The following is a 16049-nucleotide window of genomic DNA, read 5'->3' as shown; positions in this document are numbered from 1 at the left end:
CTGCCTGTACAAGAAAACAGCCTCTCTCCTGCTGAATCTGGCTTCCGGAGACTGAGTTTTACAGAGAAGGAAGCCATCCTTTGGTCTGCAAAATGGTAGGGCAACTCTCACACTCTGGCTTATTCCCATTTTGGCTAAGGCTGGGCCAATAATACTTGGGCAGGTATAGGAGGGCTGGGTGGCTGCACCGCAAGTGGATGTGAACTGTGCATTATAATGTATGTTGCAAGTAGAGTGCATCCTTGAAGGCCAGCAGGCCCAGTGGTATCAGCATCTAAAAGGGTTGCAGATACCTGGCTGAGTCCAAGGAGAGTTGCTGCTGCTCTGAGTAAACCAGCCTTCGCTAGCTTAGTGCCTTCCAGATGTTTTGGACTACAACTCCCATCATCCCTCGCCAGCAACAGTCAGGGATGTGCTTGCTAGGGAGGCGGCCTCTTGGTCGTTCCACTGTCCTCAGAATCTCAAGGGCTGGTGGCCCATGAGGACATCCTCTGTGTCACCCTGTTAGTTGTGCAATGCTCTCCCCCCAGAGGTGCATCAGGTGCCTTCAAAGTACAGCTTTTGTCAACAGCTGAAAACAGCTGTTGGCCTTTCCCACCAGAGAGGTGTATCTTTCTGCTGGCCTTTGCCACTAGAGAGGTGTATTTTTAAGACCCACCCTGTTATTGTAATTCTGATTTGTTTCAAACTGTTTTTTAATATTGCATTTTGATTTGTTGCGACCTGTCGCGGGACCTCAGCGTGATGGGTGCGTAATAAATCAAAGTAATAATAATAAATACATCTAGAGTGGGGGTTTCCAAAGTGGGCAGTATTTGCATTCCCAGGGAGTGGTGGGGTTACCTAAGGAGGTGATCAGAGTCAAGCAGGTGGCAGCAGAGTTCTGGAGGTGTAAATGGCTTTAAGACTTTGAAAATCACTGGGTGAAGTTTGTCAGTTTTGTTGAATTGATAACACTTACTGGATTTTGAATAAATTGTTGCCGTTTTAAATGTTATGGTGCAATTATCTTCCTTAGTGGGTCGTGCAAACTGTTGTTCTGGATAATATTTTTCATAGGGTAGGGTAGAGGCAGTGCTTTTTTCTGGGGGTACTCAAGGGTACACAGCACTGGCACATCACCCCCCCCCCCAATGTTCAAAGCGTGGCACTTACTTTAACAATTTCATGGTGAGTGAAATTGCGCTTCCCCCTCCCGCAAATTGCGCTTCCCCCTCCCGCAAGAAGAGCACTGAATAGAGGGCAGTGGGGATGAGCTTATGGAACCAAGGGGGCAGCGGCTTGAAAAAGCTTGCAAACCACTGTTCTCGCGAGCAGACAATACAAGGTTAGCTGGGCCGATGATCAGCTCCACAAGAAGACAGTTTCATGACACATGTAAAAGCTGTGGGGCATATCTTCAATCAGCTCAAAGTTATGCCCCCCCCCTTTCAGAAAGAATGTGGGGTGGGAATCTGCTGCATTTAGAATATTGCAAACTGTTCTGGTAGCTCCGCCTTAACCACAGTTTGTTAGAAAAGGGTAAGAAATATCAGCCAGGAGTTGGAGCCTCTTACCTGCATAACCAGGGATTTCTAATTTAGAAAGAAAAGGCCCAGGAGCTCCTTGAACCACGCTGGAGGTAGAGGGCTGTCATCTTTTTTGCCCAATGGTTGGGCTGGCATCAAGGCTCAGCATGGTCCAGCACCTGCCAGGAGGGCTTACACCCCAGCAACAGGACCTGTCAACAAGATCCTGCTTCTCCCCTCCACCCCTTGCAGCCTGCTTGCTTGGTTCATCCATTTCTTACTCTGACCCAGGCTGTAGCAGTGGTGAAAGAAGGAGGGTCAGAAGATGCCCCTGGTCTGCTTGCTGACTCACTGGGCTCTGCCTGGCAAGCAAGCAAGTAGTACCAATGATGATCAGGAGGAGAAGCAGCAACAACAACTGGTGATTACAACACCCTGAGGAGCGGTTAGGCTCACTTAGCAAAGGGGTCCATGGATGGTATCTTGCTGACAGGCCCTCTGGAACCTGAAGTGCCTCAGCTTCTTCATACCTGGGACCCACTTTTAGTCCAAATGTTCATTTGAGGACTTGCTTCTTAATTACTTTCTTTTAAAAAACCATATAGTTCCATGTGGGGGCAGTGCTGCTGCTGTGACTGAGCTTAGGTTAAGTTGAGACCAGTCTGTGGGTTCTGATCCACCAGCTGAAAAGATCATTGGCCCAGGGCAAGCATGGGCAGACCTCATGCTTGTTAGATCTACTCAGTGATTGGTTTCCCCCCTACTTGAAACCCAAGATGTACCTTACAGCGTCAGGTGGGAAAGACGTAAAGCACATCTCCCCGTGTGCCTCTGCAATAAATCCTGGGGACTGTAGTTTATACACTGTAGCTCTGTGTCTGCTTCCCTCCCCCTCCTTTGTTCTGCTGCCACCAAACCCTATGGGGTCTTGAGGTTTACTTAGGGGGCTGGATCAGGCCCCCTGTCTGCTGGTTAGCTATCCCTGCAATAGAGAGTTCTTCTAAGGAGATTGTGCTGCTTGGTGTGTTGTGACTGCCACTAGAATGGGCAACAGATCAACATGTGCTAACATTCTTCCTCTGCTATCTGTGGCATCAGGCAAGTGATAGCTGTGACTGCTGGAATTTACTTTGATTATGCCAGGCTCTAAGGCTGCCTTGGAAATGTGACCCCTGGCATCAAGCTTGCTGGTTTCAGACAGAACTTCTGCCCCACCCATTACTCAGAAACTGGAGTGGAAATAATTCAAAAGAATCCCAGAAACTGTAGTTTAAGGGTGCTTGGAATTGTAGCTCTGTGAGAAGGAAACTACAGTTCCCATGATTTTGTGTGTGTGTGTGCTTTAAATATATGGTGTGGATGCAGCCAGTGAGGCAAAGGACATGTTAGTACCCTTTCCCCCCATTTTGATGTACAGAAGCCAAGTGGACTGGCAGCTGATTCTCTCTTCAACACTAGCAAAGCGAGCATCCCCCATGGCACCTAAGGGCTATTGGTCAGTTTGTGCGGCACACACAGCTCTGTGTTTCAACAGAGGGATAAAGAGGAACAGATGGGGAGGGGCTGCCTTTTCCTCATCAGAGGAGCCCTGATGGATCTGGTCAGTGGTCCATGGAGTCCAGCCTCCTGTTCTCGGAGTGGCCAGCCAGATGTCTTGCAAATGGAACTGAGCAAAGCAGCCCTCTTCCACCTGGGATTCCTAGGATTGGCATTTGGGGGATTTTACAGCTCTGACAATGGAGGTAGGACAGAGCCACTGAGGCTTTCCTCCTCCTCCTTGCACCTGCTGTCTCAAGCAGTTGTCTAATGGTAGGGCCGGCTCCATCGCTGTCGTCATCCCCACTGCCTCAAGCCTCCTCTCCTCCTCCCACAGAAGAGCCAGGCCTACCAAAGTCTTGCTCTTGTTATTTATGTTTTGCATTTCAAAGGTATATTTGCTCTCATTAACATAACCGCAGGGAGACACAAGAACATTCCGGGGAGGCTATAAATAACTCAACACAGATGATTAACAACACAAGGAGGCATGAGGCCAATACACAGTCAGTTCACCAAGGAAAAGAGTGCAATCCGTGGCAGGCACCAATCCCAGGTGGCTTTTTGCCATAAGCCACCAGTTTGAGAGAACCCCTTCCTTCTCTTTCACCTTTGCAGTGCTTGCCGGAAGAGTCAAGGCAGGGAAAGAGTTGTCACCTTCGCTTGCAAACGTGTCTGGTCCTGGAGCCCAGCGTCACCCAGGAACGCTTCCAGTTGCTGGAGATCGTCTTTTTTCACAGTGTGGAAGGGTGAAGGAGCATCAGGGCCACTTTGGGTCAGAGAGGCAGGTTGGCGTCTCGCACTGTCTCGAGCGCAGCCAGTGCGTCAGCCTTTGCATAGGAACATTGGGGCTGGGCGCTCCATTCAGGTCCTCGTCTTCCCTCAGCTGCTGATTCATTTTCAGCCCAAGAACCATACTCAGCGGGACATCATCCTGACAAACTCTGCAGGCAAGAAGGAAAGAGAAAAAGGAAAAGAATCCACATCATACGTTTAAAATACATTAATGTAGCACTTCAACAGTCCTAGCTTTCCCCAGTAATACTGGGAACTGTAGTGCACCCCTCACTAGGATGACGAGATATGTCATCCAAAACTGGTTTGAAGTCCATATTTTGATATCAGTTTCATAATTTTTGACCTGGCAATATATCGCAAATCATGATGTGCGTGCATGCTATGCAAAAATCACAGTGTGGGGGAAACTCTGAAGCCAGCCAATGCTTCTCTCGATTCCTGCAGCCCCTGTTAATTCTGCTGGCTCAGTTCTCCCCTGCTTCCCGCAGCAGGCAGCGAATCACAAGAGCAAAAATCACAATGCAGGAAAAACCATGAAGCCTGCCAATGCCTCTATATATCTCCATCTTTATTTCAGACATCATGATATATTGATATATCGCGATGTTTAGCTGGTGATAAATCAGTGTTGAAAACCAGTTTTTGCCCAGCCCTATCCTTCACAGTGCTGCAATTTCCAGCACTCCTAACAAACTACAGTTCCCAGGATTCTCTGGGGGTGTCATTTGCTTTAAACTTATGGTACGGATGTGACAATAGAGAAGGAAGGTGCGTAGGAAGTGGCCTTATACTGAGTCAGGATGCTGGTCGATTAGGGCAAGTAAGGAACTGCTCTGCTAGTCTCAGTCTGCCGACCTCAGCCATTCTTCCAGCTGCCTGCCTTCTTGCAACTAACCAGGTGGTGGCCCTGTTTGTCAGCTTCCTCCTCCTCCTTAGTCTCAGTGTTGCCCCTTGTAGAACTCAGCAGGGGGACAAAACTAGAATTACTTAACTATCATAGGCTCTGGTGCCACCTATTGTTGGCCCTACCAGTCCCAATGGGCACCAACCACCACTGCCTACACCAGCCTCTGCCAACTTGATACTCTCCATTTATTTCTGGCTACAGCTCCCGTCAGCCCCAGTCAGCACAGTGTGTGCTTTTACCAACCCCAGTATCAAATGGCCATACTAGGGTCTGATAGGAGTTGCAGTTCAAGACATCTGGAGGGCATCAGGTTGGAGAAGGCAGCTGTAAAGCACTAGATGATCCAAGGGCTGTGCAGGAATAGTGATAATGAATAATCAATCACCTGCTGCTCCAAGCACTGAATATTATTCAGGACATTTAAATATATATATATATATATATATATGTGTGTGTGTGTGTGTGTGTGTTCCTTTGGTCTTCACCAGCTTCCAGATAACAGCTTCTTAGAAATGCTGACATTATGAACTGACTCAGTTGAGATTGGTCACAGATGGATGAGAGCCAAAAAGCTAAAGGAGGTTCTGTGGAAGAACGGTTTGCCTAACCAGGGAGTGGATTTGGCCCTCTCTGAAGGGGGTTGCATGCCCCCTTAAGGATCAGGTTTACACTGTATGTGTGTTTTATTGTTAGATCCAGGCTTCCTGTTGGAGGTCCAAATGTCCATGGCATGAAACACTTTTCATAAGTTTAGGAGATCCTCAATGGGCAAAGGTAGCCTGGCCACAAATATCCAGGATATGGTCCTCCAAGCCTCTCTTTCTGGCCCTCAGGACTCTCCACACCATTATTGAGTGCTTTTTGCCTTCCTCCAGTGTTTCCTGCAAGGAGAATTCCTGACGGGATGGGTAAGTGCCAGGAGCAGGTCAGTAATAACTCACAGTGTCAGTGAAGCTGACTCTTTATTCAAAGAAACAAATAGCTCAGGAGGCCAGACTTAAAGAGCACAGCAACTCTTCCTGGTAGGTCTTGCCCCAATAAGGCTGTGATGGCCTGGGATTCGGACTTGGAGGCTGAACCTGAGGAATCCCAGCCTGCACAGGATTCCCCAGCTCCAGAACCAGCTGAGCCGGGGCTGGGGCTTGTGCCTGAAGGGTCCTCACCTGTGCTGGATCCTCAGGTGCAGGCACCAACTGAGTCTGCTCTGGCTCCTGAGGTGATGGAGGACCCATTGCCTGCAGGTGCTCCACTCTCAGCCCCTTCAGGGGAAGCTGAGGTTGCCTCTGGGTCCGATAATCCTCCAGCCTCTCCTGAGCTGCAGAGGCTCAGGGCAGAGAGGCGGAGGGAACTAAGTTCCTGCAGGAGGAATGCTCGCCTCCAGGCCAGGAGAGGCGAGTCACCTGTGGACTGGGGCCGCCCTATACCTCGGGGCAGATAAAAGCCAGCCAGCCCCAGTCCCAAGTTGCGGGAGCAACGTTGTTGGTAGCCTGTTCCTGCCTGCACCCTGTCCTGCTTCTCTGCCAGAGCTCCTGACCTCACCTGACTTCCTGCCTTGGACCCCGCTTCAGCTTTGACGGACTGCCTCCCTACTGCACCCTCGACCTTGGACTGGACTCGGACCTTGCCTCATGGTTAACCCTCAGGACCAGCACAAAAGCAGTTGTGAGGACTGAAGGCCGCTGCCTTCCCATAGATGCCTCAGCCTCCTCCTCCCCTGGGTTCTTCTCAAGCAATTTGAGACTCAGTCAACAGGTCTGTCTCTGCTCCACCCTCTTCATGCCTCTTCTGATCCTTGGAAACCAGGGGGGAGGGCGGCTGGTTGCAGTAGGAGGGCATTCCCTTGAGGATTATCCAGCTACCACTCCTCTGCATCCAGCTAGTCCATGGCTCACATTGGGCATGCCCTTCATTGGAACCGGGAGCAGATCTGCTGCTTGTCCAGTGGGAAACCCCTCACTCTCTCTCTCTCTCACCTTCAAAATCCACTCGTCCGTCTCCATTCAGGTCGACGTCCCTTATTATATCTTCTATGTCCCGGTGCCCCACTTGCTGCCCAAGCAGCTTCTTCATTGCTTCTCGTAGTTCATTGGTGCTGATCTCTCCATCACCGTTTGTGTCGAACTGCAAGGAAGCAACAGATGTCAGGGACTGTTAGGATGGAACTGGTCAGAATTCTCAGGACCCACCCCTCTCATCTACACAGTTGCCAGTGTCCTTTCTCACATCTTGAGCCACTCTGGCAAGAACATCACCTGATTGAAACCAGACTGGTATCTGTGATTTTGCTTTAAGTTATTTATATCCTGCCTTTTGTGAAAAACACTTTAAAGGTGCATTGCAAAGGTAGGGAGGAACCTGTCCACCCCCACCCTCCCCCAGCTCCCACCAAGCTCTGCTAAATGTTCTGGATGGTGAGAAGTCTAGCAATATCTGGAGGAGGGCACAGAGGAAGAATAAAACTCACGTTTTGATTTATATTAGACTGCCCACATGCAATTCTGCTTTATTAGTTGTTCTGAGATGCTTCCCCATTACTGCACTTTTGCCATCTGGGATGTTCCCTTGCAGCATAGCACAACAAATGTGGGACAAATGCTCCCCAAACATTTGTGGTAAGGAAAGTTACAGGCTTCCAGCAGGAAGTTATAGGACATGCACTGATAGAAAGCAAAGCTATATGTGCATCCTGAAAATTTTGCAAAAGGATTGAGAGTGGGATCACACATAACTGCCCTGATGTCACCAGGAGCACAAATCATGAATGCACACAAAAAAAGGAGTGTCTGGAGGGGTCCTTGGAGAAATCCATGGCTCTCCATGGCCATGAGCCATGATGGCTACGTGTATTGGAGGCAGTGTGCGTCTGAATACTGGGAATTACAAGTGACTAGGAATGACAAGAGTTCCTGCTATGCTCAGGTCCTGCTTCTGGACTTCCAGTCAGGGCATCTAGTTGGCCACTGTGATAACAGAATGCTGGACTAGATGAGCCCCCTTTGGCCTCATCCCACCTCAGGGATTTACCTTTATTCCCTGCCTGTGAGCTTTCACAAGGCATCTGATTGGCTAGTGTGGGAAGCAGGATGCCTGATCCATTTGCAGGGTACAGAGATGGGTTGTGCATATAAGGAGCTAGATGATCTTTCAGGTATCCTGATCCGAAGCTGTATAGCACCTTGAACTGGTAGATAGTTTGCAACACACTGAAGGGGCTGCACAATCTGGCTCTCACCTCCCTGAAGGCATCGCGTAGCTCCTTGACCCCAATCATGTCTGCCGTTTCTGCCAGAAGCTTTGGTCCCATCAGCTCCACAAAGTCATCGAAATCTACATGGCCGCCCTCTAGGAACACAGAGCGAGGAGGGAGTACAGTAAGATACTGACCACCATTTTAAGAAGAATACAGACAAATTGCAATGGGTTCAGAGGAAGGGCAATGAAGATGGTCAGCTGTATGGAAAACAAGTCCTGTCAGGGCAAGGAGAAAGAGCCAGTTATGTTCACCCTGGAGAGGACTCAGGGGGAACATGTTTTCAAATACTGCCAGCATCCACAGGAAGGGGTCCCATTCCTGACTGTGAAAAAAGGGAATATTGCATCCACGGCTTGCGCCTAACTGAGTCCTACTTAGAGTAGACCCATTGAAATGGATGGATGTGACTTACTTGGCTATGCTGTGCCTCCATGGCCAGAGACAGTAATGCTTCTGAATACCAGTTGCTTCAAATAGGAGGGGAGAATGCTCTTATGCTCAGGACCTGTTTGTGGGTTTGATGTTTTAAATCAGGCATCCTCAAACTTGGCCCACTGTAACTCCCAGCATCCCTAGCTAACAGGACCAGTGGTCAGGGATGATGGGAACTGTAGTCCCAAAACAGCTGGAGTGCTGAGTTTGGGGATGCCTGTTTTAAATTGTTAGAAGCTGCCAAGAGTAGCTGGTGCAACCTAGTCAGATGGGCAGCATATAAATAATAACTTGTTGTTGTTACTAGCAGAACTTAGTTTGATACAATCCCAGGTCAATTTTCTACACATTTCTTTGACACCCCTAGTTGGAATAATCCAGTCCAGAAGTTTGCCAGAGCATGGAGTATAGCAGCCAAGCATAAGCCTAGTCTAGAAGTGGCCTGGGGAGTTGTGCTTGTGCAGAAAGGCAGCCCAAAGGGAGACGATGAAGAAGAAGAAGAGTTTGGATTTGATATCCCGCTTTATCACTACCTGAAGGAGTCTCAAAGTGGCTAACAATCTCCTTTTCCCTTCCTTCCCCACAACAAACACTCTGTGAGGTGAGTGAGGCTAAGAGACTTCAGAGAAGTGTGACTAGCCCAAGGTCACCCAGCAGCTGCATGTGGAGGAGCGGGGAATCAAACCCAGTTCACCACATTACGAGTCCACTGCTCTTAACCACTACACCACACTGAAGACTGGAAAAGCCTAATCAGGAGTGAGAGTGGCACTGTGGAGGGAGGAGGGATGCCCCCTTGGCAGGTGACTGGCACTCACGGTTCATGTTGATCTGCTGGGAGAGCTCGATAAGTTCCATTTCCGTTGGCATGTAGCCCATGGTGCGCATGCAGTTGCCCAGGTCTCGGCAGTTGATGTAGCCATCCCTGTCCTTATCAAACTCCTTGAAGGCTTCTCTCAGTTCTGTTGAGGTGAATCCAATCAGAGAACGTGGCTGTCAGTGGTGGCTACAAACATGGCCTGGAATGGACCCACTTTAGAAAAGAAGGGCCACAGGTCATCCGTGGCAGAGCAGCTGCTTGGCATGCAGAGAGGCCCAGGCATCTCTAGTTAGGGCTAGAAATTTCTCCTTGGTCTGAAACGCTGGAGTCAGTGTTGACAGTGTTCTCAATGTTTTAAATTAAGGGGTGATTTAAATAGGATGCTACCTTATACTGAATCAGACCTTTGGTCCATCTAGTTCAGTACAGTGGTACCTCAGGTTACAAACGCTTCAGGTTACGAACTCCGCTAACCCGGAAGTAGTTGCTCTGGGTTGCGAACTTTGCCCCGGGATGAGAACGGAAATCGTGCGCAGGCGGTACGCTGGCAGCAGGAGGCCCCATTAGTGAAAGCAAGCCTCAGGTTAAGAATAGACCTCTGGAACGAATTAAGTTCGTAACCCGAGGTACCACTGTATCCTCTACACTGATTGGCAGCAGCTCTCAAGGGTTTCAAGAGTGGAATCTCCCCCAGGCTGACCTGGAAGTGCCAGGGATTTAACCTGTGGCCTTCTGCACGCCAAGCAGATGCTGTACCACTGAGCTATTTTCCTTACCGCTGGGGTTGACAGTGCCTCAAATTAATGACTAGGAGGGACATACCCTGTGGATTTTCTGCCACAGGCCCTGGTCCTCATCATGTTGTCTAGGTCCTCCTGCTATTGAGGCTAAGCTGTGTGAGGTGTCCACAAAATGGACCACGCCGTATGATCTGACCTGTTGCTGGCATGGAGACAGAAAGCAGTGTGTGAAAGGTCTGTGGCAACAGAGTATTTTAGCATTGCCTTCCCCAGCTGGTGCCTTCCATGTGTTTTGTACTCCAGCTCTCAACAGCCCCAACCCAGTGCTACCATGCGTCCGATCCACATGGAAGGAAAGGGGAGGTCAGGAGTCCCAAGCAGACAGGAAGGTGAGGCACCAAGATCAGCACCTTGGAGAGGGACATAGAGGTGAGTTTCAGGAACATGGTCAGTAATCCTACAGTTGAGGCATAACACACAAGTTGCTTCAGCAGCGCCCTGGAGCAACTAGGATATCTTTATAGCCTGTGCTAGGTATTCATTGGCCATAAGCCTTACTCCCTGAATTCTGCATCTGACCAGTAAAAGGGCTACTACTTTCCGTTTCTAGGTCCTGGGGTTTCAAGCTGTGGGATATCTTCTCAGGGCTCTCCTGATGCTAGAGGAGACTTTAGACCAGGCTTCCTCAAACTTGGCCCTCCAGATGTTTTGAGACTACAGTTCCCTGACCACTGGTCCTGCTAGCTAGGGATCATGGGAGTTGTAGGCCAAAAACATCTGGAGGGCCAAGTTTGAGGACGCCTGCTTTAGACCAATCCTTGGCCCCGCCTCTCTTCTTATGGTTCTTTGAACTGGAAGTAAACTGGACAGTCCTTGAAACAGAAAGAATGCCTTCAAATACCAAGGCTGCCCTTCTCATAGTACAGGAGTGGGGAACTTCAGGCCCAGGAGCTAAATATGGCCCTCTAAACCTTTCTATCCAGCTCCTGGGACTCTCTCCCTAAACCACACACCCTCACTAGCCACACCTCTCAATGTCTCCAGTTCACAGTCTCTGAGAGTGTTTTCACCTCGCTGGGATGCATTTCATGGCCTGCTGCCCCAGCTAAGGAAGGCACACATCTGACAGCTGTCTCTTTATTGACAAGTGAAGCACTTACAGCAGCTCCAGATATACACATGCACCCATATTTTTAGCCTGCGAAGCAGTTGCAGACATAGTAGGTCCACTCCCCTCCTTTGGCTTATATGCCCTCCTCTGATGGGTTGTGTGCCTGCAAACTGAGGCTTCTCCTACATGGAAGTCATTGCTGCTCTTCCCTCTTCAAACCTCTCTTGGTTCTAGGTGGGGAGTCGACCAGCTGTTCCCTTGTCTGAATAGTTTCCTCTTCCTCTACCACCTCCTGCATGCCTTCCTCTGTCTCAGACTGCCCAGACTCTTCCTCCTGCTATGGGCCTGGCTCCTGCCTTGTGGGTGGCACCTGACCCCATTAATTGCTGGTCCCCTCTTCTGAGTTGCACTCCTAGCCCCTGGCCTTTACCACATACTCTTCAGACCCCTGCCAGTCTCTGACAATGCACCCTGGAACTCTTGCTAGTCTGGATGGAGGAGAGAGGTGTTTTGTTTGTTCCCCATAAGGAAATGTGAACTTTAGTCTGAAGAAGGTTCCCGACCTCTGGTGCAGTAGGATACATGGCTACCCTAGTTTAAATAAAAACATGCACCTTCAGATGGATAGTGAAGACAATGCAACTTCTTACACTTCCTCAATTTCAAGGAGGATAGGACTATCAGTGGCTACTAGGCAGGATAGCTATGCTCTGCCTCCACAGTCAGAGGTAGTAATGATTCCAAATACAATCGTACCTTGGAAGTTGAACGGAATCCGTTCCAGAAGTCCGTTCGACTTCCAAAATGTTCAGAAACCAAAGCACAGCTTCTGATTGGCTGCAGGAAGCTCCTGCAGCCAATCAGAAGCCATGGAAACCCCGTCGGACATTTGGCTTCCCAAAGAACATTCGAAAACTTTAACACTCAGTTCTGGGTTTCAATTGTTTGGGAGCCAATTTGTTTGGGAGCCAAGGCGTTCGGGATTCAAGGTACAAGTGTTTCTAGGAATCGCAGGAGAGGAGAGGGCTCTCATGCTCAGGTCCTGCTTGCATGTTTCCCACAGGCATCTGGTTGGCCACTGTGAGAACAGGATGCCGGACTAGATGAGCCACTGACCTGATATAACAGGCTCTTCTTATGTTCTTAAATAATTTGTGAATTATCATTCAAGTCGGTACAAAACCAGGAAGTGAGGGTGGCTGGCATTTCATTGTTGGAAACCCCAGAAGGCCAGCAGTGCTGTTTCAGCAAAAGCGCTGCAGGGGGTTGGACTAAATGATCCTTTGGATCCCCCTTCCAACTCTGAAGTTCTGTGATTCTGAAGGTGCATGTAGTCCAGCCTCTCACAGGGACTACTAGATGCCACTTGCAGCTGCCCTGCTCCCACTCTTGTAGCCTTGTAGCTGGCATTCAGCTGGCCTGCTGCCTCTCATCTGGAGGTATCATATAGCCAGCATGCCTAGCTGTCACAGTCTTAATCCACTATGAATTTATCTACTCCATTTTTATAGGTATAAAGAAGACAATCAAGAACCTTACCATCTATTTCTTCTGGCCGTAGCTCTCTGTCCTGCAAGGGAACAACATCAGGGATTAAAGCCAGCTCCTTTAGACGAAAGCAGGGTTAAAGCAGGAGCCTCTGAGCATATGTAGAGGCCAATGTCATCCCATTGGTCCATCAAAGCCAGAGTATTGTCTCCTGCAGACTTCACCAACTTGGTGCCCTCCAGAGGCTTTGGACTCCTCTTGGCTACAGCCATATTTTCTCCTCCAGCACAGCCATGCTGGCAGGGGCTGATGGGAATTAGTCCAAAATATCTGGAAGGCATCAGGTTGGCCAAGTTGGTCTACTCTGACCAGCAGCAAATCTTCAAGGTCCCAGGCAGGGGCATAAGGTTCTTTTCTGGCCCTGGTTCCAGAGAGAGCATGTTGAGTGGAGATGTTGCCAGGAATTCACCCTGGGACCTTCTGCGTGCAAAGCAGGTGCTCTGCCATTGGCCTACTGTCTCTCTTCCAAGGCAAAAAGGCACATGGAAGAATTTAAAACCCCATGACATTATCCTTCCCAGCAAGTGAACCTGAGAAAGAGCTGCCTTTTTGAAGCCTATCCCACTAGCCATGTCCTTCCACATCTCAGATTTACACCAGCTCATTAGAGATGCTCACGCCAGAGAGCCAAGATTGCCTTGTTTCCAGGAACAGAAAGTGGAAAGCAGAGTTAGGCTGGTGGCCATGGTGAGCTCTGCCTGAAAGAGCTGGGAGCTGCTGGTACCTCCCTCCCTGCAGCCGGCTAAACTGGTGGAAACATCTCATGCCAGTTGAGCCCCTCCCATGTTGCCCTGAGATCTCAAAAAAAAACCAACCCTGGCTAGTAGGAAAAAACTGGGGCTCTGGAAGCTGTAGGCACCATTTCAGGAAACCTAGGCAGCTGCCTTCTACTGAGTCAGACCATTGGGTCCATCTAGTTCGCTGTTATCTACCCTGAGTGGCAGTAATGGCTCTCCAGGGTTTCAGACTCAGAGGTCTCCCCCAGGCCTACCTGGAGATGCTGCTGGGGATTGGACCTGGGACCATCTGCATGCAAAACAGATGCTCTACCACTAAGCTATGGCCCCATCCATTCCTCATATGCCTAGGGCAGAAAGGCAGCTCCTGAGAGAGACTGGAGCATCTGCAGACAAAGGTAACATGAGACAATGATTCAGCCCAGGCAGGAAGTACTTGCAAACACCCAACATTTTGTTTTCAAGGATGGATGGGATGGGTAGAGAAAGCTGCAGCAAGAGAAAGGAAAGCCCAGGCTGGAAATGCACTGCTGGCTGCCCAGGAAGAAGGGGCAACATCTCCAGATCCCCAGGTAATTGAGTGCAGAGGAAGGTGGGCAGACCACTCCCAGTTCTCAGCCTCTACCTCCTTGCCCCCATCAAGCTGCTCTAGGCCCACAGCAGGTTCCCACAAAAGGGTGTCCTCCATTTCCTGGGTCTCAAGCCCACAAAGCTAGTTCCCCACCGACTCCTGTGCTTGTGAAAGAACAGCAGGTGCTCAGAGTCTCCTTCCAGTGGGGCAAACCCACTGGGTTGCAGAGGGGTGGGCCAGAAATAGGGCTGGGGAAATCCCTCCGTTTCGGTTGCTCATCTGTGCATTCTGAAGTTCAGTTCCCTGCATTTCCACATCAGTTTGTGATTGTTATTTAAGAAAACAAAAGCCCTAATGAAAATTCATCAGCAATTTAATGTAAATTTCTCCTAATCAACTCATTATTGTATGCAGTTTTGCCTAACGTAGCACATTTTTGCAATTCAGTATTCCCCTTACATAATGCATTTTTTAATGTTACAATATGTGCATTTTTCTGGACCCGCATAAGCATTTTTCACGTGTTGCTTAGCTGGAGAACTGCATTGCAAAATTAAGAGAGATTGGATTTTTCAAAGGACAGCCATGTTTTGGTTTGTATGTTGTTTGGGAATGTGCAAATTAGGTAGGATTCACTCTTCAAGGAGAAATTAATCACATTCCTGCCCGCTCCCTAGCCAAAGCAAAGATTCCTCTCTCCTTGTTGGAGGAGGATCTCTTGAGCTGAAAATCTCCCTCACCAAGCCAGCAATTTCAAAGTGTGCCATTATCCAATTTCTCCTGCTGCTTTTATTTAGACTGATCGGAAGGGGTGGCAGCAGTAAACCTTAGTGGCAGTTTGCCTGGTTCTCTCTCTCTAAGGATTCCCCTCCCCATGACATAGGAAGGGCCAAAGTAAGGGTTATTCTCATAGACAAACATGGAGTAACAGATGTCCAACTTTACCCCATAAAACAGGGTTGGGGACTCTTTCAGCCTGAGGGCCACATTCCCTACTGGGAAAGCTTCAGAGGACCACATACCAGTGGTGGGCAGGGCCAGAGACAACAGTGGGTGGAGCAACACTTGTAAATTTTACCTTTGTACAGTCAGCCAGCTTCTACACTCACTGCCCTCCTATGTACCCTCCTTCCAGGGAAGCAAGAGCCATGAGCAGAGATCAATGACACATTCCAGCCAGCCAAAAACACATTGGAGACGGGCAATGAGGGGTGTTGCCTGGGGAGAGTTCTGAGAGACAGCTAGAGATGCTGGGGGACACATTTAACCCTTGGGGTTGAGGTTCCTCTGCTGTAAGGTGTCTCAGGAATCCTAGATCTGTAGAGTTGGAAGGGACCCCCGGGTCATCTCGTCCAACCCCCTGCAACGCAGGTATCTCAGCTAAAGCACCCATGACAGATTGACCGATGTAATGATTCAAAGTTGGCCCTGCTGACGTGGCAAAGTGAAGTGACAGGTTTTGGATGCTACTTAGCCGGCCCTACCATTAGGACTGGCCCTACCACGAGCCAGAATGAGGCAATTACCTCGAGCAGCTGATTTGGGGTGTCGTGAAAGGGCTGCACGTTTGCTTTATTAGCATTGTGTTTTATTGAACCACGGGTACGAGAGGAGAAGCGATTGTTGGATGTAGTGCTGACCATTTCTCCCCCCATTCCCCACACCCCAACCATTCTGGGCTGGGAAGGAGGTGATGGGGATCTCTTGAGACCCAGGTGGTGACATGCTTTTTTTTTTTTGCTTTCAATCCACAGGAGGGCAAGGGCACATGATTCCACACACCCTCTGGGCTCTGCAGTGTTTGCCTTGCCCGTCCGGGTGCAACTTACGTACTGGCTGCCTGTTCTCTGCGAATCCCTTCCTGAGGAAGATACACGCCGGCCCCAGGATGTTGTGCATCACAGCGCAGTTCTGGGCCAGCACCATGAGCGGGCCTTGGTACTCCCCGGCTGTTGACCCCTCCTCGCTCGTCTGGACAGCTGTATAGCATGTCTTGTCCTCATGGTGGATCTTCTCCGCCAAACCAGCAGCAAGCAAATGATACAATAGAGGAAGTTACCTCCCGGTTCCTCCCAGGTCTGCTCCAAT

General features: G+C 49.5%; 1 protein-coding gene across 10 annotated transcripts in view; it reads right to left on the bottom strand.

The window, feature by feature from the left end:
- Positions 1-3401: 3401 nt before the first annotated feature.
- Positions 3402-16049, bottom strand: part of CABP1 (calcium binding protein 1) — a 74275-nt gene continuing 61627 nt past the window's right edge. For 7 of the 10 annotated variants that reach the window (XM_081892482.1, XM_081892483.1, XM_081892479.1 and 4 more), the window contains 6 exons: positions 15795-15971; positions 12645-12675; positions 9253-9396; positions 7982-8091; positions 6723-6870; positions 3402-3988 (listed from right to left, as the gene is read on the bottom strand). In XM_081892482.1, coding sequence (XP_081748608.1) covers positions 3963-3988; positions 6723-6870; positions 7982-8091; positions 9253-9396; positions 12645-12675; positions 15795-15887 — 552 coding nt within the window. In that variant the 5' untranslated portion in view covers positions 15888-15971 and the 3' untranslated portion in view covers positions 3402-3962. Of the gene's footprint in view, positions 3989-6722; positions 6871-7981; positions 8092-9252; positions 9397-12644; positions 12676-15790; positions 15972-16049 lie in introns of those variants that run through there. The other 3 variants (XM_081892476.1, XM_081892475.1, XM_081892477.1) reach the window with 2 other exon arrangements.

The sequence above is a fragment of the Podarcis melisellensis genome (assembly GCF_964234715.1).
Source record: "Podarcis melisellensis genome assembly, chromosome: 16".
NCBI classification, from domain to species: Eukaryota; Metazoa; Chordata; class Lepidosauria; order Squamata; family Lacertidae; genus Podarcis; species Podarcis melisellensis.
This window is presented reverse-complemented; position numbering and strand designations above follow the sequence as displayed.